The 24,372-nt window shown below is 36.5% G+C and overlaps 4 protein-coding genes across 10 annotated transcripts; 2 read left to right on the top strand and 2 right to left on the bottom strand.

Moving 5' to 3' along the window:
* Nucleotides 1–117: 117 nt before the first annotated feature.
* sycp1 (synaptonemal complex protein 1) lies at nt 118–8,200 on the top strand. 6 transcript variants are annotated; one of them, XM_084929341.1, is made up of 35 exons: nt 118–185; nt 566–695; nt 900–984; nt 1,086–1,129; nt 1,215–1,379; nt 1,501–1,568; nt 1,676–1,749; nt 1,844–1,902; nt 2,016–2,082; nt 2,234–2,307; nt 2,423–2,531; nt 2,818–2,912; nt 3,006–3,190; nt 3,280–3,347; nt 3,426–3,487; nt 3,593–3,709; nt 3,816–3,920; nt 4,059–4,162; nt 4,262–4,379; nt 4,481–4,551; nt 4,629–4,710; nt 4,809–4,871; nt 4,952–5,014; nt 5,090–5,152; nt 5,265–5,381; nt 5,477–5,587; nt 5,675–5,767; nt 5,859–5,933; nt 6,041–6,127; nt 6,217–6,363; nt 7,271–7,321; nt 7,476–7,547; nt 7,626–7,730; nt 7,897–7,962; nt 8,060–8,200. In XM_084929341.1, exons 2-35 carry the CDS (start codon nt 567–569, stop codon nt 8,198–8,200), a joined length of 3,135 nt encoding a protein of 1,044 aa, XP_084785467.1. In that variant the 5' UTR covers nt 118–185; nt 566. The 6 variants fall into 6 exon arrangements, with proteins under 6 accessions (XP_084785467.1, XP_084785466.1, XP_084785465.1 ...); XM_084929340.1 differs by lacking the exon at nt 118–185 and adding an exon at nt 237–336 and having other exon boundaries at nt 3,444–3,487; XM_084929339.1 differs by lacking the exon at nt 118–185 and adding an exon at nt 237–336.
* Nucleotides 8,201–8,847: 647 nt separating this feature from the next.
* LOC146387603 (uncharacterized) lies at nt 8,848–10,088 on the bottom strand. Of its 2 annotated transcripts, XM_084929345.1 has the most exons (4): nt 9,957–10,088; nt 9,319–9,792; nt 9,062–9,214; nt 8,848–8,975 (listed from the first exon to the last, which is right to left on the bottom strand). In XM_084929345.1, exons 2-4 carry the CDS (start codon nt 9,773–9,775, stop codon nt 8,848–8,850), a joined length of 738 nt encoding a protein of 245 aa, XP_084785471.1. In that variant the 5' UTR covers nt 9,776–9,792; nt 9,957–10,088. The 2 variants fall into 2 exon arrangements, with proteins under 2 accessions (XP_084785471.1, XP_084785472.1); XM_084929346.1 differs by lacking the exon at nt 9,957–10,088 and having other exon boundaries at nt 9,319–9,883.
* A 294-nt stretch (nt 10,089–10,382) lies between these two features.
* Nucleotides 10,383–17,301, bottom strand: slc5a8l (solute carrier family 5 member 8, like). The gene is made up of 15 exons (XM_084929338.1): nt 16,493–17,301; nt 16,134–16,199; nt 15,820–15,871; nt 15,492–15,559; nt 15,030–15,184; nt 14,627–14,767; nt 14,409–14,538; nt 14,218–14,306; nt 13,818–13,930; nt 12,832–12,899; nt 12,607–12,693; nt 12,275–12,468; nt 11,400–11,509; nt 11,189–11,274; nt 10,383–11,080 (listed from the first exon to the last, which is right to left on the bottom strand). Exons 1-15 carry the CDS (start codon nt 16,844–16,846, stop codon nt 10,967–10,969), a joined length of 1,827 nt encoding a protein of 608 aa, XP_084785464.1. The 5' UTR covers nt 16,847–17,301; the 3' UTR covers nt 10,383–10,966.
* A 1,548-nt stretch (nt 17,302–18,849) lies between these two features.
* Nucleotides 18,850–21,808, top strand: tshba (thyroid stimulating hormone subunit beta a). The gene is made up of 2 exons (XM_084929337.1): nt 18,850–19,187; nt 19,792–21,808. Exons 1-2 carry the CDS (start codon nt 19,026–19,028, stop codon nt 20,068–20,070), a joined length of 441 nt encoding a protein of 146 aa, XP_084785463.1. The 5' UTR covers nt 18,850–19,025; the 3' UTR covers nt 20,071–21,808.
* Nucleotides 21,809–24,372: the final 2,564 nt, after the last annotated feature.

Raw genomic sequence — 24,372 nt, 5'->3', positions numbered from 1 at the left:
TATTATTATTATTATTATTATTATTATCAAGAAGAAGAAGAAAAATAAGATAATAAAAAAATAAAGTATGATATTTAAATAAACCTGAACGACACAAGAATAGTCTTCACTTAAACAGTTGGGCAAGAGTCCTTCCTCGCCTCGTGCAGGGTGGTCGTGTTATAACCGTTAACCAAGTTTAACAGGTAACGTTTAAAAAAATGTCATAGTTTACATGTAGTACCTAGTAAATTACCACATTGATGTTTATTAAGTAACATTCTAAACTACTGACTATTATTATTGGTTTTTTATGTTGTATTTTGTGGGAATTAACGTTGCTCTAATATACCGGAGGTAACTGTTAGCTGTTGTCTGCGAGCCTAGTTGACTCACAAATAAAAAGCTAATTACCGTTAGCTAACTAGCTAATGTTTAGGGTTATTTGACTTGTGAATATTAGGTAAAAAGGGAAGATAATAGTTATTTGTAGTCTTCTGGCATTTCTGTGGTGTTTATTAAAGATGTCTTGGTTTAAAACACCGCATTATTAAATAACTAGGTTATTGCTGTATGGCTATTCCAGAATGGAGAGAGATCAACGTTTTAGCTTCAAGCTGTTGGTGCCTCCCAGGGTGAATAACGGACCAATATCTGCGGTTCAACCTCAAGAAATAGTTGAAGACAGAGGCGATTTCATGAAAGCATTGCAACCTGTAAGTCAATAAATAGTTAGTTATAATTAGTTAATAATTAGAAGCTAAACAATGATGAAAAAACTCAAAGCACCACTGTGCTAGCTCAGCAGTAACTATTTAACCTTAGAGCAATGACCATTGTATGAGTGTTGTCAGCAGCAGTCTATGAGGCAGTAATTATTAACACACATGACATTAAATATTACTGCTCTTTTCCACCAGAGTTACAGTGAATGCTTTGACAAAGAGAAAAACATCCTGTTCCCCAATACAAACGTGGTTGCACCAACTAAACCGCCCAAACAAGGTATTTGTGTGTCTTTGTGTTATTTAACAACACCAGCTCTATCACTTCCAACAGAAGAACTGCACTATAAATATTAGCCTAATTATTGTTTCCCACTAAAGACTTTCTGAAGATGAAACTCATGCAACCAATGAAGAAAGACGAGGTAAATATTTCTATTGCACAGAAATATGCAGCATGAATATGTCTGTGTGTGTCATTTTACTTCCTAAACTGTGGATGTTTTCCAGAATAATTGCAATCCTGGTCAGCTTTATTCAAAGCTGTTTGATGAAGTTGAGAAAATTAAGTGTTGGAAGGTTAAAGTTTATTCTGACACTGTGGAAAAGGAAAGAAGGCTCCAAGATAACAAAAGAACAATTGAAACACAGCGCAAGGCAATTCAGGAGCTGCAGGTGTGTACCCCACAGACTGATCTTATTTGATCTTATGCTTATCTCTGTCTATCTACTTATGTACAACATTTACAACAGGAAGAGATAACTTTGAATTCTTTAATGTATTTTCTGTCTGCAGTTTGGAAATGAAAGTCTCAGCATAAAGCTGGAGGAACAGATTAGTGAAAATGAAGAACTGAGGAACAAGTATGTGTGATTTGTGAAACTAAAATAAATATGATGATCTGATTACATTTAGCTTTGTTTTGTTCCTTTAATTGTGAAATGCTAAAAACTCAATTTTTAAAATGCAGAAACAATTCAACATGGAACTTGTGCAATATACTCAAGGAAACCTTTGACACGTCAGTTGAGAAAATACATTTATGTAAGTAAAAATTCTGCTGATCTGGAGAATACTTTTCTTTATCAGCTTTAGTAAGTGCAGAAATAAACGGTACATTGCTGTGAATGTTTTGCAGTTGAAGCTGAAAGAGAGGAAACCCACCACCTCCTTACTGAAAACAATGAAAGTGTTAAGGTAAAACACCACAAAATGTTTGCCAGTAGTAGCTTTTAATTTATTATATTTTGTTGACCAAAACATTGTAAAATGATGAGGTTTGATTGCCAGTTTATTACTTTTTCATTTAGAAAATGATTGACGCATTTGAAAGCCTACGTGTCCGAGTAGAAACTGATCAGCAAGAGATGCAGAAAGGTATATATATACATTTCTTCTTGCCGCTATTACGCCAAAATGTTATGTCTTTTACTCAATAAAATGCCTTAAATGTATTTAGACTTTAAGTGGAACTAGATGAATTAGTGACACTTTGACCATCAACACAGCATGTTTTATTGTTTTTCAGTCAAAGAAGACTTACTGCAATTTGACCATCTACAAAAGAAATACCAGCAGGAATTTAAGATAAAACAGGAAGAGGTTAGTGGGGGCAAAAAGCCCTTCCATCAGTTTATTTGAGAAACTTTTGGCATGAAATATATTTCCACAAATTTTACAAATTTTGACACGTTAATGACTGACATGTTCTTTACAGATCACCATGCTTCAAATAAAACTTAAGGATAAGGAAACCCAACTACAGAAACTCCTGCTGGACCTCGATGAAACTCAGAAGCACTGCAATGAACTTCAACAGTCAACAAGTAAAATCATAATTAGATCTGAAGATAAGCTGTGCATGTTGATTTTTTAAACTTTGCTACACTGGTAATAAAAACAGTGTGTTCATAACAAGACATTTTTTAAATATTACTCAGTATTAAATATGCAGAAGTATTAGAGTCATGACAGTATATTTGGATAGATGCTCATTAACATGAGAAAAGGTGCTTAGTTTAAGGTGAAAATGCTTTATTTCTTTTCCAGACTTCAGGTCAGGTTAGTACACTTTGTTTTGGGGATACTAATATTATATATGTGCTTTTATAGATCATCAATTTGAAGTTCTCAAAAGTGCAAAAGCTGAACAGGAGTCTCTTCTTCAACAACTGGATATTGCTGAGCAGCGCTGCAGAGAGACTGAGGTGAGTATCTTGAGATTCTTTTCTTTGTACTGAAATTGGGCTCTTGTGTTGCATGCAATATGCTTTAACTGAAATATTAACAACCCAACAAAGAAAAATCAGGAAACTACTGCTGCAGCCTTGGAACAAAGTAAAAAAGAGTATGCTGAGGTCATCCAAAGCAAAGATCTCAGTTTACAGGAGCTCAACAGAGTCAAAAACCAGCAAGCAGAGGAGCTAGAGTGCATTCAGTCAACCATTCAAGAGCTAAAGACTTCACTAGCACTAGAGAAAGAGAGGTATATTAAACTCCTTCATTCACAGTGTTTTCTAGATAAAGTACAGTGTTTCCTCATGTCATTATATTCTTGTTTTTACTTTTCTGAAGGGCCAAAGAGCTTGAGGATAAACTTATAGAAAACAACACTGAACTTGAAAGGAGAAACACAGTTTTAGGTAAGTCCCACTGGATAACATGTGTTGATATTTTTAGGTGATGTGGTTTCAAGCCGAAAGAAATATTTTACTCAACAGGGGAAACCTTCAACCAAGCTACAAAGAAAGATGGCCTAATCCAAATTCTCAAAGATGAACTGGTACGGTTTATTTGAAGGGAAAGTGTACGATTTCTCTCTAAAACCAGTTCTTGCATGCTCAAGTCTGTTACATACCTTCAAAACAATATGTGTTCTTGTTATTAGGACACAAAATCTAAATCCATTGAGTCAGTGAAGGCTAAAATTCAGTTCACTCAAGCTAAAATGGAGGAACTCATGGCTGAGCTTTCAAAGAAAACTGAAGAAATCCACTTGATTAAGGTGATATAGTAGATAAATAGATACATAATGCAAAAAGAAAAGACGATCTGTATCAGATAGCCTAATAAAGGTACTTAAAATTGTTTGTCCTTTTTCCCTGATACAGAAAGAAGCAGAGAATGCTTTTCCTGAAAATGATTCACTGAAAAAGGCTTGTGAAGCTGCTGAAAAGGAAAAAGAACATTTACAGGAGAAGTCCACTTTGACTCAGGTATTTACATGTTTTTAATTTTGTTTCTCATCCCCTCACCTCTTATCCACTAGAGAAAGCTGTTTATGTGTTTGGTAGTAAAATATATTCATTGGGTTGAAATATACAATGCATTGCTTCTCTGCAATATACCTGCAGATCAAAGTGCAGGAGCTGGAGGAACAGCTGTGTACTGAAATGAAGAAAAATAAGGAATGCAACGTTCAGATGGAGCAACTGAGGAAAGACATTTTGCAAAATGAGTGAGTTGTTAATAGACAGCCATTTCATCATATTAGCATATATAATATTTTATTACGCTGTTGTAATATGTTTCATTTTTTATTTATGTCATTTTTAAGAGTAAAGTATGAAGAGCTATTATCAAACTTTAATGAGCTGCAGTCTGAGAAGACAGCCATTCAAGAGCAGTTTGAAAATGGATTCTCTAACGTGCAAGCTATTGAGGCAAACATGAAGGTCTGAATTTTATTGTATTATTGTCATTTTTATTATTATTTGTATTATTATTAAATCATTTATTATATGAATCACAAATTCTGAAAACTGTTTTGACTCAGGTGAGTGAGGAGAAGGCATTAAAACTCGAAGGAGAAATTCAAACGCTGGAGGAAGAAAACAAGACTTTACGGTGAATATGCACTTCAGAGGCTTAAAGATACTTTTTCACAGTTTTTGAGATTTAAATATTCATTTTCCATGCAATAGAGATGAGTTAACTGCAGTCAAAACCAAAATCCTGGGGAAATGTGTACAAACAGAAACTCTGCAGAAGCAAACTGAAGAAAAGGTAAGCATCTTAACTAAATTATTAGTAGAAACAGGGCTTTATAAAGATGCTTATTCTAAACATGTTCATTATGGCTTCTTTATGCTCTGTGTGAACAGTATAAGCAACTTCAGGTGAAAATCACAGAAAAAGAAAAACAGATCAAAGCTGTGGAAACAAAGGTGAGTGAAAAATATGAAATTGCAAATACTGTTGTTATTGATCATTTTCTGGAACTAAACAAAAAAGCTTTGCTTTTTAGCTGTGCAAACTCAGAAAACAATATGAAATTAAATTTAAAGCCCAGGAGGAATACAAGAAAGAGGTTTGTAATGACCATGAAACTCTAGCTATAAAAGGAGTGGAATGGTATTTATTGTCCTCACTTGTATATTTTCAGAATAAAATGCTTAAGAAACAAATGGCACAGGAGATTGCAAAATCCAGTGACCTTGAAACAACGGTATGGGGATGGTTTGCTTTGTGTTTTTATTTTCCAGTTGTTAATATGTATGTGAACTATTTAAGCTAATCAGTATTAGACTGGAATATTAAGATGCTGCTTTAATCTTTAGATCAACAGCCTTCAAAATGAGTCCCAGAACCTTAAACAACTCAAAGGAGAAGAATGTGAGAAACTGCTCAAGGCTCTTGAGTCAAAATCGACTTTTGCAGCAGAACTTGAGAAGGAGGTTACTTTTTTACTTTTCAATTTGTAATTTCAATTTAATTAACATTTCCCTCCTTCAAATTGAATTTACAAAAATAGAACCAATTTGTGTTGTAGGTCCAGAAACTTAGAATCACAGCAGCAGAAGCCATTAAGAACAAGGAGGCCACAGAACTTAAATGCCAGCATAAGATTGGAGATATGGTCACTCTGATGGAAAAACATAAGGTAAAGTTATTATAATGGCCTTCTTGCTGTCTGATAAATATGTCTCATGTATATTGTGTTGGAATGAACCCAACTTGTCACTACCAGAGCCAGTATGACCGGATGGTCCAAGAAAAGGACGCAGAGCTTGAAGAGAAGAAGAAGAATGAGATGGAGGCGACTGCTCGTGAAAAATCACTGGTACCAAGAAACATGCTAAGTAGCACTAATAATGATTGACCAGAAAATATGTCATATCCTAATATTTGCATCACAAATTTCTCTAAATCAGGAATTGGACCTCTCAAAGCATAAGTCTGAAAATGAGAGGCTGAAGAAAGAGCTGAAGGCAGAAACAAGAGAGAAGGTATATCCTACTTTAAATCAGTTTATGTTGGATTTATTTATACAGCTGTTTGTTTGTCATACTTCTGAGAGAGACAGCTCACAATGTAACAAACACTTTGAATTTAGGAAAACCTCAGAAACAAAACAAGTGATCTGAAGCAGGAAATGTCTGTTGTGAAAAGCACTCTGCTGTCACAAGGGAGCAACAAACAGGTACAGTGCATGAAGCTCATAGGCTGCCACTAGATGGCATTCTTGTCATTACTTTTAGTTGACCTAAAATTGTATGTGTGCTACTACAGGTAGCTGCCTCAAACTATAAACAAGGGAAAAGTTCAGAGGTTCCAAAAGAGAACTCTTCAAAGAGTCACACATTTGACTTCTTCAAGGCCAAGAAAACTTCCTCCTACAGCAAAGGTGGTCAGAGTTTGGCCACTCGTACAACAGATGTGAGTTTTATCGACCAAAATGTTGTCAACAGATTAAGCACGTTTTGTTTCAGACATTTTTGTTTAAGGTAAGCTTAGAAAATCAGATGATTAAGGTTTTTATAACTACAGATTTCTCAAAATAGCCTTTTCTACTTCAGATATAGTACATCCTTGGTTTTGGGTGTTATGAAAAATAAATACAACCCCAATTGAATTTGCTGAACTGGTATTTATTAGAAAAATAATCCATGGTACCAGGCTATAGGTAAAGACAAAAACAGAACAACATCCAGCTGAGTCAGGATCAGCCGATATTTGGTCTAAGTGATTGGTGGATCAAATCGGACAAATAGATTCATTTATTATTTTTCCATAATATTTGCAAAGATTTTAATTGCCATTTTTTGGTTTGGTTTTTTTGGTAGACATGGTGTTTTAGCCTTTCAGTTTATAGGCCTATAGCTATTCATAATGTTTATTATTCACCTGGATTTTATTTAGAGAAAGAAAAGGGATTTTAAATGTATTTGTTGTGTATGAGTAAAAAAAGGTATATATTCATATGTTTGAATGAGAGTCTCAAATGTGCCATGGGAACTAAAAATGCACCAGAGTTGACAGATTTATTTAGAAACCATTAATTAACAAGAATAGCAGTGTGAATATGAGCATGGGTGTTACTCATTGGAGAAAACATTTAAATTCATGGAGAGCATCTCAGAGATTAGTAAGCTAGCAGCTTTTATAGGGCCTGAGAATACTGGCGCCAGATACTCTTAGTCAGTTCACATGGAAGACTCTGCTAATAATTGCCTATAGCTGTAGGAAACGACCGCAAAACTTTGTGTGTGAATGTAAAGCAGTACAATGTAACCTTATTACCACAGCCTTTTTCTAAAGCAACTTTGTTTGAATTGTTGTTAAGGAATCTGCCACTGAATTTATCAGAGCATCATGTGGAACACCAAAATCCAAGGTAGACTGCAATTTAACCTATTCATAAAGTAGATATATAAAAATGGCTACAGTGACAGAATAAACTATAACATAATTCATGTATTGATATGCTTTTATTTACTTTAAGTTTTATGATAAATGATTATGAGACTTGCACTGACTTTGAATTGTAGTGCATCAACAGTGAAGACATGAAAACCCCAAGAAGTCTTACAAACCATACTGCCGGAACAACAAAGATCAAAGTAATATGGTATACCATTCTGACATTTTCCAAAATTGAAAAAATATGAATATATTCACTGACATTTACTCCCCTATAGTCCTACAGAATAAGGACTCCCCCTTCTGAACAGTCAGCACAGTGGGGAAAGAGCGCCATTGAACTTGACCCCAAGTCTGACAGCTCAGATCAAAATGATCTCTTGGTAAGCAATGGTTTTTTGTTTTTGTTTTTTCGGGTTGGGGGGTGGGGGCTTGTTAATATTTAAAAAAATAATGCCATAAACCTAGCAGGTTATGTGAATGTGATTTTACCATTTCTGCAAATTCGCTAGGACAGATTAATGTGTATTTTGTTTCTTGTCTTGATAGACCTTTACAAATGTACCTGCACGTAAAAGTTCAGATTCACAATGTAAACTCCACATTCTCAAAAAGGTAATGTGCCTTTATGATCCAACAAAGTGGCATATAATATACTTACTTTGATTTTTAAAAATCCCTATGTGTGTGTATGTGTGTGTTATTTTTACAGAATCAGAGCCCACTCATTCATAAATCACCAGGAAACTCCTTAAAGCTGGCCGCAATGAAAAGAATGAGAGATGCTGGTTGGACAGCTGTTACTGGCTGTGACAAAAAAAAGAAGAAGACCAATGAGAAGATTTTTGCCTAAGTATGGCTGTTAGGTCAGATTAGCAGTAATAACAATATTGGTAGAGGTGGGTGACTTGAAATACAGTTCTATTGAGAATGAATAAATAATACACGATTGACTGAATAACAAATAGACTAAAAATAACACAAAAACATGAATGGAATATGTTTCTATGGTTCAACTAAAACATAGTGTCAATGAGAAGAAGGTTTTGGTGTTAAGATGCCAGCTTTTAGTAAGTTTATTTATGGGTGTTTAGGATTAAATTTCTACCTACTACAGAGTCAATGTGTTATTTATTACTTTGCTGTTGTGCTAATGTTTGGAATAACTCATCTTTAATGTTAACGTGAAATCTAATATGTTCTATCACAAGGTTATGTTGCTGATATTTGACAATTTCTAGTTGTTACAAGTTACTCTGCTAATATATTTATGTATTCTGGTGTTGTACAAGTAAAAGCAATGTTCTCAAAAATCAGTTTTGTACTTGTTTGCATGTCCTACCTATTCTCATTTTCCTTTTCTAAGGACCACTTTTCTCTTATAAAGACCATCATAGGAGTTATATTTCAGTCTTGAAAGTATATTGGTTACATTAGTTTAGTACATTGGTTTTATCCACTCCTAAACTGTAGATTTCAGACTATAGAAACTCTGTGTCTTTAATGGAGAAACTCAAGGTGGAATTGAGACTGGTCTGCAGGAGCTGTTGGTACATTGTCGTAGATTGGATGGCCATCATAAAGTCCTCCAGAAATAACGAGTGTGTCATCATCTGCCACAAATGTATCTGTTTAAAATTAGATTAGTATTTTTAATTGCCAATAGTAAATAAAAGGGTTTGAACTAATTGTTTGATGAAGGAGAGTTCCTTACCTGTGTATTGTGCATTATTGAGAGGTTGGTGCAAGTACTGTATTTTCTGTTTGCATTTGTGAAACATAAGAAAAACCAACAACACAGCAAATGCTCCAAGTACAGTGCTGAAGACAATAGTCATATTCCTTTCAGAGACATTGAGGCCCACATCTAGCGACAAAGTAAAACAGCAGGAATTACCATAATCAGCAAATCATGTAAAAAATGAATAGTTGTTGATAAAACTGCAGATAAGAATGGAGCCTTATGCTTACCTTGTCTGGTACTGTTCATGGTAGTATGAGTTGCATTTTCAGTTGTAATTACTGGAGTACTTGGTGTACTTGAGTTATCTACTGTGGTCTGGATTGCTGCCGTTGTTTGTGCAGTAAATGTTGACATTTGAGTGCTAGAGCTTGTAGTCCTCAGAGTTGTACTGTTTGTTAGAGGAGTCAAGGTGGTTGCTGACTGAGAAGTCTGGTGGTGACTTGTCCTCTCGGTTGTTGCCGTAGTGGTGCTAGCGACAGTTTTGTTATCCAACTGTGTGCTGGTATATAGTGTTGTCTCCTCAGTCAAATTTGAGATTGGTGAAGTAGAGTCAGACTGAGTTAGTGTCGTAAGGGTCGTTAAGCTAAAGGTTGGTTGAGGAGTGCTAGTCCCATTTTCTGTTTGGGCCACACTGAACAAAAGGGCCAGATGGCAGTAAGCCAGCGCAGTAAACTTTACATCCATGGCCTTTTAATCTGGAACTAGAAAGAAAAACATTAGCTGAAATCAAGACTGAACAAGACTAGATGTGATCTTTTTAGTTAAATTACACAAACATGTAAATCCTTCTTGTGAAATTTTAAGTAAATTCAAACCGTTTAAAAAACTAATTCTAGAAAAAAAAATGAAAGAAAAACCAGCTCACCTTGTTTAGTTAATAAGAGTGAAAACAGCAGCCTAGTTTAGTTTAATTCTCTGGTTGAAAGTGTGCCTCCATGTCTCAACTGACTGTTCACTTCCTGGATTGAAAGTCGCTGATACTATGGCAGGTGAATGTGGGCAGGGCAGTTTTACCCTTAAACTTCCTCTACTGTTTGTTACTAAGGAGACAAAGGCATTGTTGTAAGTCGGTCCAGAGATCAGCGTCTGTTTCTTTATGGCAAACATATTTTACAAGCCTTAAAGAGACAGTTACCAAAGTGATAGACAATACATTTATATATATAGAGAGAGAGAAAGAGGGGTGTGTGTACAGTTCATGCACTAAAGTTTGTAGAGTTTTTTTGTGTATGTGTGATTTAAGGTTTTTTTTTACTGAGTACACTTTTTTACAAAATATTTTATTGACAAATTTGTTACCAGCTTGTACAGGCAGCTCATAAAGAGTGCAATAGTTTACATATAAAAGCAACTCTGTAATAAACAAACAGCCATTGTTCATGTTTCAAAACACTTCCTTCAAAACAGTAATCACACTGTACAGTAAAAGTGAACAATACTCCAATATGTATCTCTGTGTCAGCATAAAATTAAGTGCAATGTTCAGATAGATTTGAAACTGTAATCTGGTATCAGCAATTATAAAGGGCGATAAATAGAATTACAAGGTTGTCTAAGTGAACATGAAAGGGGAACATCTGAGCCCATGGGAAGCAGAAGTTGTGGGCATCTGACTTGAATAAACAAAGATTTCTTTTTCCATCATTGTATTAAATACACTGTTTCTGTCTTGTTGAAATACGTCAGTAACATAAATACAATGATTTCTTGAGTGATTCAATTTTAGATTTTCGACACATGATTAGTATCAATATAAATACCATTATCATCAGATGCTAATAAAGGGGTTTTGCTTGTGCTTTATGTGTGTGTGTATATTTTCTTAAATTTAATTAAAATGACCCCAAGACAGAACATGTCATTGATAGACTAATATTATAGTCTTGTGTTTTTTTCAGCATCTTTGCTCATCACGTCGTCTTCTTTGAATGCTGGGTTGTCAGCTCCCATGCAAATGTTTGCTGAAGGCTTCTCTGTGATGTCTGATTCCTGTATTGGGTTAAAAACATATTATATTTATAACACCAAATTTTTGTTTATTTTGGAGAGGGTTGCTGATATGTTCTTCCTTTGTTTGTTAGGGGGTAAGCATCATACCTTTGACTTATTGCACCAGCTGAAGCAGATTAAGTCATTCTTCCTCACAAACAGCTCTGAGTTCTTCTTGTCTTGCTTACATCCACCTGTATATGTATAAAAAAAATACATACTCCCTCGATTTTATCCTTGTTTTGATATAATTGAAATACCATAATATTATGGACTAGATTTCTGCAGTGAAAGTAAAGACTAAGAAGTAATATCTCACCTGTGATCACGCTCACAAGCAGGCCAGACACAATTGTGGTCAGAACGCCCAACAGAGAAAAGTAGACGTAAGACAGAGAGTACCAGGTGTCTGCTAAAGGAGGCCTATAACTGAAATGAACAAAAATCACTAATTTTAATATACTTAGACTATATATAAAAATTTATGTTATGTTTAAAGCAGACAACTGTTTTCAACTGTTGACAACTGTGTTATGATGATCTAATGTTGGCAGTGTTTGTTTTATGTGTGACTCCTCCCACCAGAGGATGGCTGTGGGTTTTTTCCCCTCTCTCTTAGGAGGTTGACACCTGGGCGTGCCTGCTGAGTAGTTGGGTGGAGTCTCTTCCTGTCCTTGGATTGGATAATTGGCTAATCACCTCCCGTACTTAACTACCGGATGACAGCCACTTGGCCCCCTCCTCTCTCTCCTAACCTCCACCATCCAACAAAGAACCTGTGTTTTGATTTGTTGCTGTGTAGAGTTTCTTTGACAAAGTGATTTGCAAGTATAACCTTGTGTGTGTGTCTGGCGTTAGTACCTCAATTTTGTAAATAGCTGTAAATAGATTTGTCAAGTAGCAATCGTGTATTTTGTTCAACTTGTATATATCCTTCACTGCAGCAGCCTAGTAGGCGTGAGAAGCCATTTTTGTTGATTACGTTTTCTCCTGTTTTTCATTTACTTTTTCATTTACTTAACTTTCAGAGAAGTTTGTACTTTTTGTAGTTGATTCGTGAGGTTTAATTATGCCTTTTTAGACAGCTATTAAACAGGGGTTTTTTTTTTGTTAAATAAAAGTTTACTGTGATTTTTACTGTGTTGCTGAGTAGCAAAATAAGCTTTTGCATCAGTCTTATGTAAAATGACTCACTCAGGCTCTGGGGTCAGAGTCACTGGACTGGTCCAGGGAGTTATTGTTGTATAGGTTTGGCCTATTGTGTTGTTGCAGCCTGCAGTGGTGAGTGGAAGAGGATTTGTCTTTTCAGCTGTTGGTGGGTAAATCTGGCCTCCGATCCCCACCCACAGAGTCAACACTAGACCAATGATCATTCCCACAAGTCCTCCCTGAAAAGTAAATATGAACACAGTGAACTACTTTCTTTAGGACGTCACATTTTTATTACTTTGGCAATATTTTTTTTTAATGTGTTGTCAGGTTGTGCAGTTGTGCTAGTAGAAGTCTGAGTGCAAGGAAATACTCACTATTGAGTTTGATGTTCGAAAAAACATGCCTAATAGATAGAGACCAAGGAGCGGTCCGCTTATCATGCCAAATATAGAAAGAGCAGCCTGAAAAGAAAAGGGGAAAAAAGACAAGAAAAGAAAAAAAAAAGTAGTTTACCCTGCAGTTTGCAACTTTCACCTCATGGTGAAGCTGAAGAGCAATAAATGACTGCAGTAGTTTGTGTTCATGGTGATTCAGATTACCTGCAGGACGCTTCCCATCAGGGAGGCTACTCCAGCCATTCCAATACACACTCCTCCAAAGAAAACACCTGCGAGTAGAAAAATATAAAAGATCCAGATTACAACGTTCGCAGTGCAAATTCAGTTGTTCAGATAGGCAACATGTTTTACACAGTTTTCTAGAACAAATGTTATTATGGTTATGCACACTTAACTCTGTTTAAAAGCAAATGTTTATTTGTTTTTTTTTTTCATATAATTCAATTTATCATCATAACTTATGGAAAACGTGATGTGAAGCCAGTAGAAATCACGTTTTTTTTCCTACCATAAATGATTTAGCACTTAAAAATGGACTGCAAGGAACAAGATCATTGTGACCTTGTGCAAAAACAGCATATTGATCCATACTAAAAACTGTCTGTATGACATAAAGAAGAAAAAGATAAGCTGTGTGCTGCAAACATATTTTCATAAATGAACGACCTACACCATAATTACACCTTCTGAAAATAACAGTAACAGTACCGACTGTTCTGTTAGGTCTGTTAATATAAATTATTAACAATTGTTTTTTACGACTTCATGACTTGTCTATTTGCTGAATTGACAAGACTTCCTTTGTTCAGAGGTATTACGCAGGCTCAAATGGTTATCTATGATATATTTCTAATCATTTCATAACTTATATGGTGGAAATGCTTTGAATCCTTTGCTTAAAATAGCAAGATAAGATGGTTATCTCGATGTCACTTGCTCTCTTGCAATCTCAAAGGGTCTGGGATAATAGGAGTCTGAACAGTTGTTGGTGACTACTTATAAACAAAGAGCTGTAAAGAGCTGTAAAGTCTTGTTATTAAGCTGCATTATTACAGACACGATGAAGCTTTTATTCGGGGTTTTCAATTCAATTCACTTTAATTAATATATATAGCGCCAAATTGCAGCAACAGTTGCTTCAAGGCTTTTTTGGACTATTTTGGAAGTTTTTTGTTTCTGCAACTTACTCAGGCCCATGTTCATCCAGCTCACTTGCTTCTGTGTGAGGTCTTTGTACACCGGTAGAATAAAGTCTTCTACCGTGACAGCAACTAGGGCATTAATGCTGGAAGACACTGTGCTGAAAAATATACAAAGGTAAGCTTTTAGACTTGTAACATAACAGTCAGGCTGATCCATTTAAAATGATAATTACACACAGAGAAGCTAGTTTCAGGCAACAGATGGTACTTTATGGCATTATCTATGTCTAGTAATGCAAATGCAAAAATATTATCCTGTTCACTACTTAGTGACTTTTTCTCAGGCAGCAACAAAGGCAGTTCTTTTCTAAGAATGTTAATTTATCAGGTCTTGATCCCTGCACAGCTCTAAAATAACATGTTTTTGCATGTCTAAGGCTCTCACCTCAGGGTACCACTATATGCTGCAGCCACAAACAGGCCTGGAATTCCAGGGAAGTCTGCCAGAATATCCATCACAAGGTATGGGAACAGCTGGTTGATAAATATAACCCATGTTTTGTTACACATAATGCTTTGTTGCACAATAAAAGGAAAGGTGGTGAGGACTAAAGAGAAAACTGCAGGTTTAATTACTTGGTCAGGGGTGGCAACATCACCGTTTGATAGTGGATCACAATTCTTGTAAATGGAGTACATGGTGAGACCAGAAAACACAGCCAGAGTCACAGTTATCCACAAGCCAACCATATTCACATACAGAGACCTGAAAGATGAAAAAAGACATGTCAGCACATAAAATTTTGCTCAGACTCAGCAATGTACTGTTTGTATTGAATTACAGGAACGCTCACATTTTGGCATGTCCCAGGGTTTTGCAGGAGATATAACGCTGCACCTGGGACTGGTTGATTGCGTAGATTGCCACCCACATTATGCTACCGCCAACTACTATGCTCCAGAAAGTATGTCGTTTCAGGGGATCTGGATCAAAACTGTGATAAAATTTCAATAATATGAAAATATATTGAAGGTTAACTTTGAGGACTTCAGCAACACAAACCTCTAACGTGGAATGGCATATAGAAGCCAATTAGCAGGCTTCCCATCCATGATATTTATTTTTGGATGCAAAATGTTTTTAGTAAATTTCCTTGGAATTAGTAATCACAGTTTATGTGATTCAAAAACCCTGCCCGTTTTTTATTGTAAAATAAACTCACTCACTATTGGACATAAGTCTGCTTGTGTACTTACTCAAAAGCTTGTAGTCGGCCTCCTTCACCAGCATCTTCCCAAATCTTTGTCAGGCCTCCCTGCAGTACAGCTCCTCTAGCTATAACAGCCACAAAACCTGCCAGCATGACCACCATCTGAAGCACATCTGTCCAGATTACTGCTTTCAGACCACCCTGAAGTAAACATTGATGTTAGAGTAAGCGTCACATTGTAAAGGTTTTTTGCAGAATCTGTCGAACTAATTCCTTAGTAAGAGTCATAATAATGTTCGGATGTGTACAATTATTAATAATCAAGGAGCCAATAACTTTAATTTCATTCATATGTAAGTGAAAAACTGCTTATTAAAACCTCAATGAACCAAAACGTTTATCATTAGAAATGAAAGCATCCTCTGGCGTAACAACGTTTTCAGTTCATGCTTCTCTAAAACAACTAGTTAAATAAATATAATACTTTTTTACATTAGATGGTACCAACCAAAGTGCAGTAGATGATGCACACCACTCCCGTAGCCACCAACACTCCCCACAGATCCAGTCCAGTGACTGAGTAATAAGAAATAAGCTTCATTATGGTTCTGTCTGCATCCTTTTTTTTTTCTTTTTTTTTCAGTTTTTGGGTTTTGTTTGTTTTTTAAATAAACCTTTATTTAGGATAAACATGAAAGAATCATTAGTATATTAACTCAGGACTAATATTCCACTAAGAAGAAGTAGAAGTTTTATGAGCAGGTGACAGTTTAGTGAGGCTTAAAGCTAAAAGTCCTTCAATTATCAAGATGTGTTTTATGAGCTTTTTGGCTTACTTTGATTTAGAGCAAGAGCTGGAGCATAGATAACCAAACCGGTGTACAGTGCCTGAGGAGAAATGTCACCATTAGCTGATTACATGGAAAAACAACAAGCATATATTTTATATTAATGCTTTCTTGGAAGTGGAAGAAACAGTTTTACATATAGTCAAAAAGAAAAAAACAGCAGGTGCTGTTTTCATTTGACCTTAAACATTTTAATCATTGGTGTTTGCTCAACTTTTCATTGCTAAATAATTTCAGTTTTAATAGTCAAAATACATAAAGTAATTGATCATATATTTAATCATTTAAAACTCTTTGTTTACCGTCTGGACGATGTACATTGATGTCCCAATTATCCGAATGGGGCGGCTGAATCGCAACTCCAGGTACTAGAAATGAAAACGAACCCTGGATATCAATAGAAGGATCTTTTGGTCCACAAATTTGCTAGATTGCTGTACTGTGTACTGTATTTTTTAAAAATAAAACTTCCAAAAAAATACTTTAGATATTTCTTTACATACTATGTTGGAATCACTTTTAACAAGTAATGAGTAACCTGTAATGAGTAACCTTCATTAACCAGCACCAAGCTGTGTACATTATTTTTGTTGTTTGCTTTATTGATCTTTGGTATTTTAAGTTATTCATATGTTCACCAGCATTTCTACCATCTCCCTACCTCATAGACACTGGTGACCCCCAGTCGGTAGAAAAGAGGAACAAAGATCTCAGCACTGATTGCAGACATGATAGCATAGGCGAAGCCAAAAATCCAGAAAGCAGATCCAAACCGGTAGGACTCAGCAGGTGTACCAATGACTGTGATGCCAGACATAAAGCTGGCAGTGAGCGACATGGCAACTGGCACAGCTGTCATTTGCCGTCCACCCAGTAAGAACTCCTCGCTGCTAGCCTCCTTGCGACCTCGGATAGCCTGGAATAGGCCAACACCAGCTGCCGCCAGAATTATTCCAGCAAACACCACATAATCCCACACAGAGAAAGTTGCCACTGGACCTCCTGTACCCACCATGGTTGATTCAGCAGGAGAGGCAAAGGGTCTTCCTTTGACACACAATATTGAGCTTCTGTCAGAATTCAATAACTTTCAATCTTGCAAATATAGTCCTTCCCCTTTAAATTATCCTGAAATTGCCCTTAAATCCAGTTGACATGCAGTGCATTTCAGAATCAATTGTCAGAAATTTAAATCCGCTGCGTAGTGGAAAAGTTATAGCTTGACCTCCTCAGATTTTACAAGAGTTTTCTTGATTTTAGTCTTCAATTATTTGCAGCTTAGCCACTTTAACTATAAGAAAAGTTTCTTTGACGGATGAGAACATTGAGGTAGTTCAACTGTCTCCCTTGTTGTTGACAGAAATCTGGTCCACTCTGGTGGTTTCTAGTGACTATAAAGATTAGTTCACTTTAGTTAATAATCTATCAGTGCCACGAAGTAGTAAAGCCTTCTGTATTTTTCCTGATTGCAAAAACTGATGAGCCTCTAGTGTGTCTTCTTTTATGACACGTTATCATGTGGTGTATTCTTTTCGGACAGAAAATATTTTTTTTTATGTTATTATGGTGTCACTTCTTATTAAAAAGAAATGACATGTTGACACACCTATGAGGAGTCTGTGTGCAACTCATGGTTATTCAGTATTTATTGGTCATGTTAGGAATTTCAGGAGGAGGAATGTGGGTTAAATATTTTGGGTTTTGTCACTACTCCTAGTCTGACATTGTGTTTTATTTGCCATACATGTCATATGTGATTGCTAATGCCTTACTTAGCATTTCAGTATTTGATTATCTCTCCAGTAATGCATAGAAAAGCACAAAAGTCACACATCTAAGTGTCAGTGAAAAGTATAGCTACAGCAAAAAAAACTGCAGACTAGAGAGAAAAAGTAAGTGTAATCATTTGCCCTTGACCTTCATGACAGTTCATTAAATATTAGCGGTTTCATGGATGGTTTCATTCAAGACGTCTTTTACGAGAGAATCAGTTACTCTAAATTCTTAAAAAGTTAATGTAAAATTCACCGTTTATGTATGTTCATTTGAACAATAGCTGGGGAGAAAGAATGATCAGTTTAAGGTGGAAGCTAACATTGTATTTTACTGTTCAAATGTTCAACGTATCGTAATCATTTTGTGAGCAATATTCCTGGTCACTGATAAACTAAATGATGACAGCAGGTTAACCATGTACATATACTTTAATGGTAACTGTAATTAGAGCAAAAAATTTTACTCTAAAAAATAAACCCTTTGACTAAAATGAAAAAGAAATCAGTATATCCAGCTCCTGCTTTGTACTTCTTTGTTGTCTAATATTTTTATATTTGCATTGATCTTAGTGGGCTACAGATACACAGAAACACAACAGTGGCATTCAAAACAGTTGCAAAATCACTTAACGTGTCTGAGACTTTGACTATGTTCAACAATCATTAAACTAAATTACAGATAAGGAGACACAAAGTGAAGGTGGAGAATTGCACTCTTCCTTTGTTTTTTTAAGATGTTATCGTCAGGAATTCATTCTCTCTATCTTTACATTAACTTTTGCTTTAGTAATACAAAATCGGGTTGTATAACCCTTTTTGATTGTGTTGTACCAGTGTCATCTCTGGACTGTGACTGTTGAGTGTTTTGAGCGACTCACATTGTTGCATGTTCTTTGGTGTCACTTTAACACTGCCGGTGTGCAACTCTGCATTATAAGAAATTTTCAAGTTAATTTTTACATAAATGAGTAACAGATTGGCTTGTTTGGTAAAGAAAGTACATCTCGGGTTAAAATTTGAATGGCCCTCTAATCTAGTGTACAGTAGCTTAGACTACTTTGCACAGAGCCACATGGCTAATGCACGAACTTTGTTTACCAAGGAAATCACTATTCATGTAATCCACATAATGGACTGAAAATTCAACAGATGGTTTTTTGTCACAGACAGATAACATGCAGTTTATGTAAAGGTAGATTAAGATATGTTTGTATAAATACTGCTTAGCAGAGATGTTTGGACTCAGAGCATCATTAGGCCTGCAAGTGCCCACATCTATCAAGCAGGTGACTCATGCATACAGAGGGTAAGAAAATAATATTCAAGAAACCAAACCTCTGATCTCTCTTGTATGTTGTTGACTGGTCTCTTTACCTTTTCTTCCCAAACAGGACCAAAATAGACTAAGATTGACATAACATGGAGGCTACAGTGTTCAACTGCTGGCTCTTTTTTCTGATGTTTAGCCCTGCTGTTCCCATGTGTTTGCCCACTGATTTCACCCTGTATGTGGAAAAGCCAGAATGTGAGTTCTGTGTTGCAATAAACACAACCATCTGCATGGGATTTTGCTACTCAAGGGTATGTATGTCCAATGTTAAAAAAAAAATGAAAAAGAAAAAAAGTCTACATGTTGTTTTTGTTTATTGAAAACTGGAAGTGCTTAGTAAATAATCGTTTTTCCATATCAAAAATGTTAAACAAAATTATATGACAAGAAATATGAAACAAAATATTAGAAAGAGATATCTAAAAGGTAGTAAGAATATGTCATTTTAGCATATTTTTACATAGTTTTATTTTGTTTTATTTTAGCATATTTTTACATAGTTTTATATATGCTTTGGAGACTTTATTCAGATGTTGGATGGGCTTTACACTGAAACGAAAGCTTACAATTTCCTTTGCGGTTTTAATGTTGTAAATTACTAAGAAAATTTTACAAAAGCTGGCAAAATATATATATATATCAAAAAAAGGCACTTCATAATTTGTCTATTGCAAATATTCGACATAAATAAATAAATACATATCAAGACAGACTTCTTTTTAGCCAATGTTATCAGACTTTAAGCTAGATAGTGACATAAAAAAATATTTCCAGCACTTTTTCCCCAATTTTATCTAGATTCTATGTAATCGTCATTCGTTTAGTTTGATCTCTGTGCTTATATGTGATAACCAGGACAGCAACATGAGGGATATTCTTGGCCCACGTTTCCTTGTCCAGAGGGGCTGCACCTATGATAAGGTTGAATACCACACTGCTATTCTGCCTGGCTGTCCCATTGAAGCCAACCCTGTCTTCACCTACCCTGTGGCTCTCAGCTGCCACTGCAGTGCATGCAGGACTGACACTGATGAGTGCGCACACAGAGCCAGCATGGATGGAACAAAGTGTACCAAGCCTGTTAGGCGTATCTACCCATATCCTGGCCACAGCAACTATGTTATCCCTTTTTGACTCACATGTTCTTGTTCCCATAACAAGAACACTGTTTTAGTTGTGGAAGTACATGACATCAATATTCTGAGAAAAGACAAACGTCATCATATACTGTCAGATCTGTACCGTCTGTACCTTTCCCAATTGTACCAGCTTTTAAAATTCTGCCTTTGTTAGCCAATATGTCTGTGCTGCAGGCTTGCTTTTAACTTTACAATGAGGGTTGATCCTAGTGCATTTTTCCTGTTTTCAGCATCATTATATATCCATTTGTACTCTCTTGTGAGCATGACTCTTAGACTTATTGTGCTCGGAAAAGGACAGTCTGATTACAACTGAATTAAAGTCTCTAAATAGCTCTCTGACTAAGCAGTACTTGACTTAATCACATCCTGTGTAAGACTATAGCTTTCTGTTTACTACACAAGGCCAAGACACTCACAACATCACTGACTATATTTACCTTGATACAGGGAGTGCAGAATTATTAGGCAAATGAGTATTTTGTCCACATCATCCTCTTCATGTATGTTGTCTTACTCCAAGCTGTATAGGCTCGAAAGCCTACTACCAATTAAGCATATTAGGTGATGTGCAACTCTGTAATGAGAAGGGGTGTGGTCTAATGACATCAACACCCTATATCAGGTGTGCATAATTATTAGGCAACGTCCTTTCCTTTGGCAAAATGGGTCAAAAGAAGGACTTGACAGGCTCAGAAAAGTCAAAAATAGTGAGATATCTTGCAGAGGGATGCAGCAGTCTCAAAATTGCAAAGCTTCTGAAGCGTGATCATCGAACAATCAAGCGTTTCATTCAAAATAGTCAACAGGGTCGCAAGAAGCGTGTGGAAAAACCAAGGCGCAAAATAACTGCCCATGAACTGAGAAAAGTCAAGCGTGCAGCTGCCAAGATGCCACTTGCCACCAGTTTGGCCATATTTCAGAGCTGCAACATCACTGGAGTGCCCAAAAGCACAAGGTGTGCAATACTCAGAGACATGGCCAAGGTAAGAAAGGCTGAAAGACGACCACCACTGAACAAGACACACAAGCTGAAACGTCAAGACTGGGCCAAGAAATATCTCAAGACTGATTTTTCTAAGGTTTTATGGACTGATGAAATGAGAGTGAGTCTTGATGGGCCAGATGGATGGGCCCGTGGCTGGATTGGTAAAGGCAGAGAGCTCCAGTCCGACTCAGACGCCAGCAAGGTGGAGGTGGAGTACTGGTTTGGGCTGGTATCATCAAAGATGAGCTTGTGGGGCCTTTTCGGGTTGAGGATGGAGTCAAGCTCAACTCCCAGTCCTACTGCCAGTTTCTGGAAGACACCTTCTTCAAGCAGTGGTACAGGAAGAAGTCTGCATCCTTCAAGAAAAACATGATTTTCATGCAGGACAATGCTCCATCACACGCGTCCAAGTACTCCACAGCGTGGCTGGCAAGAAAGGGTATAAAAGAAGAAAACTAATGACATGGCCACCTTGTTCACCTGATCTGAACCCCATTGAGAACCTGTGGTCCATCATCAAATGTGAGATTTACAAGGAGGGAAAACAGTACACCTCTCTGAACAGTGTCTGGGAGGCTGTGGTTGCTGCTGCACGCAATGTTGATGGTGAACAGATCAAAACACTGACAGAATCCATGGATGGCAGGCTTTTGAGTGTCCTTGCAAAGAAAGGTGGCTATATTGGTCGCTGATTTGTTTTTGTTTTGTTTTTGAATGTCAGAAATGTATATTTGTGAATGTGGAGATGTTATATTGGTGTCACTGGTAAAAATAAATAATTGAAATGGGTATATATTTGTTTTTTGTTAAGTTGCCTAATAATTATGCACAGTAATAATCACCTGCACACACAGATATCCCCCTAAAATAGCTAAAACTAAAAACTACTTCCAAAAACATTCAGCTTTGATATTAATGAGTTTTTTGGGTACATTGAGAACATGGTTGTTGCTCAATAATAAAATTATTCCTCAGAAATACAACTTGCCTAATAATTCTGCACTCCCTGTAGTCATTCTGGAAAGCCACGAATAGTTGACACAACTAAAGCTGTTTCCAAAAAAGCTATGACATTGTGTAAAATGTCAATGTGATAATTTACAAATCATTTAAAGCCCATATTTAACTGAAAACATTCAAAAGAAAGCATAAATGGTAAATGGCCTGTATTTGTGTAGCGCTTTACTTAGTCCCTATGGATCCCAAAGCACTTTACACTACATTCAGTCATCCACCCATTCACACACTGGTGATGGCAGCTACATTGTAGCCACAGCTGCCCTGGGGCGCACTGACAGAGGCGAGGCTGCCAGACACTAGCGCCACCGAGCCCTCTGACCACCACCAGTAGGCAACGGGTGAAGTGTCTTGCCCAAGGACACAACCACCGAGATTGTTGGAGCCGGGGCTTGAACTGATTACAAGACGAACTGCCAACTCTTGAGCCACGATCGCCCGAGCATAAGGAATAAGGAAGCTGATGGTGATCACTTTAGGAAACTTCTAATAACTGTTGAGGTTAATTTGTGACACAATTGGGCCTGAAAAATGCATCCCAGATACTCAGAGTATTCTAGAAGTAAAAGTGGTGATGGGTTCTTACTCTGTGAGTCATCAGTATATCTTTCTTTTTCTTAACTGCTTATCCAGTTCAGGCACCATTAATACTCAACGCTCATACAGGTCTTGCAACACCGTCCTAACATGAAGTCTTTTTCAGGGTAAGCCGAAACAAAACAAAAAAGCTAAACCAGAGTCTACATATGTTCCAAAAGAACGGCTTAATGAAAGAAGTGACTGGGAGCTAATGTGGTAAGCCTGCAGTCTGGACCATTGACCCACTAAAACATTTTTAATTATTAAACAAAAATATTGTCACCTTTAAAAGATTTGCAAACTTTTGCATTTGGTTTTTATTGAAATTTTATAGAGACAAGGGTTAAATGTCTTGTCCTTGAGGCTGTTAAAATACGTTACTAGATTTTTTGGAAACAATATAACTAGAAGACTCAACAAAACCAAATTTAATGTGTGACTTTGTCCACTGTAACTATCAGTTTGATGCAGTGTTTATATGTGTATTTTCCAGTGCACAGTGGGAATTTTGGGGGACAGCTGCAGCTTATTTATAGCTCAGCAATTCAGAGTGTGAGAATGCATGATAAGTCTTTCATGTGGAGCTCTTTGACATTTCTCTTTCATGATCTTATATTCAGTCTTTACATATATAACAGGCTTTCTCTTTTTTCTGATAGCTTCTGTTTAAAATGTCTTTGCACTGATGGAAGTTTTTTTATTGGCTCTGCAGCCCTCACTGATTTTAACACTTTACAACATTTTAAAGAGAAGTGAGTATAACATGAACTACAAAAGAAGTCCTGTGACCTAAAAGCCAACAAAACATTTAAAGACCTTTAAAGGCTGTTTCTCACTTTTATTCATCAACATAACCCCTTATAAGAAGTTTAACTACACTAATGGTTGACATGATTATGGTGTTTCAAACCTTGAAGTAACCTTGGAGCATTTTGAATTTTGGGGTAAGAACAGGATATGACACTCTTATCTCTATGAAGGGAAAACAAGGAAGTGGGACAAGTTTACACAACAATGACACAGGTGTTCTGAGCCACTAGTCGGCTTTGAGCTTGTACAGCTTCCCACAACCTGATACTCTGTTTAACCTTGCAAAAAGTCAGCTGACAAAATGGCGCAGTGTTATCCATTTTGGGATGAGGCATTTCAGTGTCCTGACTTTGTCACTAAATATGAAATATTGTGCTACATATGCTTTCCCCCCCACCCCCACCCCTCCTAATTTTGATGTGTTGAGAAGGCAAAATGTTTTTAACACATAGAGTTATCTTTGTTAGTATTAAAATTTGACCAGACATGACTCCAGAATAATCAGTCTGGTATGGCACAATGGTCTGATGTGCTTGGCTGAAAATTTGTAGTGGTGTGTAGTTTGTTGTGTAGTTTTGAAAACCTGAATACCCTAACGGATAAAAGCATGGAATTTGCCTCTGTCAGCATTCCAAAGCAACCAGCTATGTTGTGCACATACCAATTACGCGTTCATTCAGACAAACCATAAAGTTTTGCTTGTGTTGTGTTTATTCAGCTAGATAAAAATGTGAGAACTTTTTGTAGCAATGGAATCACCAGTGGGTCCAGGAAAAGTCATTGGTGGTTGGTCTGCTTGTCAAACACTTCAGTTTAGTATAAAATTAGTTTGCAAAGTTTGTAGAATCAGTCACTCTGTTCAGATCAATTCTTAAAACACATTTGTACAGAAATAGGTTTATG

The sequence above is a fragment of the Perissodus microlepis genome, chromosome 5, assembly GCF_051167445.1.
Source record: "Perissodus microlepis isolate ML-2025 ecotype Zambia chromosome 5, ASM5116744v1, whole genome shotgun sequence".
Classification (NCBI taxonomy): Eukaryota; Metazoa; Chordata; class Actinopteri; order Cichliformes; family Cichlidae; genus Perissodus; species Perissodus microlepis.
The sequence above is the reverse complement of the archived record's forward strand: the minus strand, read 5'-3'. Positions and strand labels throughout refer to the sequence as shown.

What these genes read in the sequence shown, in the direction of transcription:
- sycp1 (XM_084929339.1), top strand. Translation starts at nt 293, where the DNA reads ATGTTGTATTTTGTGGGAATTAACGTTGCTCTAATATACCGGAG. An exon ending in AGCGCTGCAGAGAGACTGAG is followed by an intron (nt 2,913 to 3,005) that starts GTGAGTATCTTG and finishes AACCCAACAAAG; the next exon opens with AAAAATCAGGAAACTACTGC. An exon ending in CTCTGATGGAAAAACATAAG is followed by an intron (nt 5,588 to 5,674) that starts GTAAAGTTATTA and finishes TGTCACTACCAG; the next exon opens with AGCCAGTATGACCGGATGGT.
- LOC146387603 (XM_084929345.1), bottom strand. Translation starts at nt 9,775, where the DNA reads ATGGATGTAAAGTTTACTGCGCTGGCTTACTGCCATCTGGCCCTTTTG. An exon ending in CATGAACAGTACCAGACAAG is followed by an intron (nt 9,215 to 9,318) that starts GTAAGCATAAGG and finishes CTTTGTCGCTAG; the next exon opens with ATGTGGGCCTCAATGTCTCT. An exon ending in CAATAATGCACAATACACAG is followed by an intron (nt 8,976 to 9,061) that starts GTAAGGAACTCT and finishes AATTTTAAACAG; the next exon opens with ATACATTTGTGGCAGATGAT.
- slc5a8l (XM_084929338.1), bottom strand. Translation starts at nt 16,846, where the DNA reads ATGGTGGGTACAGGAGGTCCAGTGGCAACTTTCTCTGTGTGGGATTAT. An exon ending in CAATGTACATCGTCCAGACG is followed by an intron (nt 15,872 to 16,133) that starts GTAAACAAAGAG and finishes ATTTCTCCTCAG; the next exon opens with GCACTGTACACCGGTTTGGT. An exon ending in TGATGGGAAGCGTCCTGCAG is followed by an intron (nt 12,694 to 12,831) that starts GTAATCTGAATC and finishes TTTTCTTTTCAG; the next exon opens with GCTGCTCTTTCTATATTTGG.
- tshba (XM_084929337.1), top strand. Translation starts at nt 19,026, where the DNA reads ATGGAGGCTACAGTGTTCAACTGCTGGCTCTTTTTTCTGATGTTTAGC. An exon ending in TGGGATTTTGCTACTCAAGG is followed by an intron (nt 19,188 to 19,791) that starts GTATGTATGTCC and finishes TGTGATAACCAG; the next exon opens with GACAGCAACATGAGGGATAT.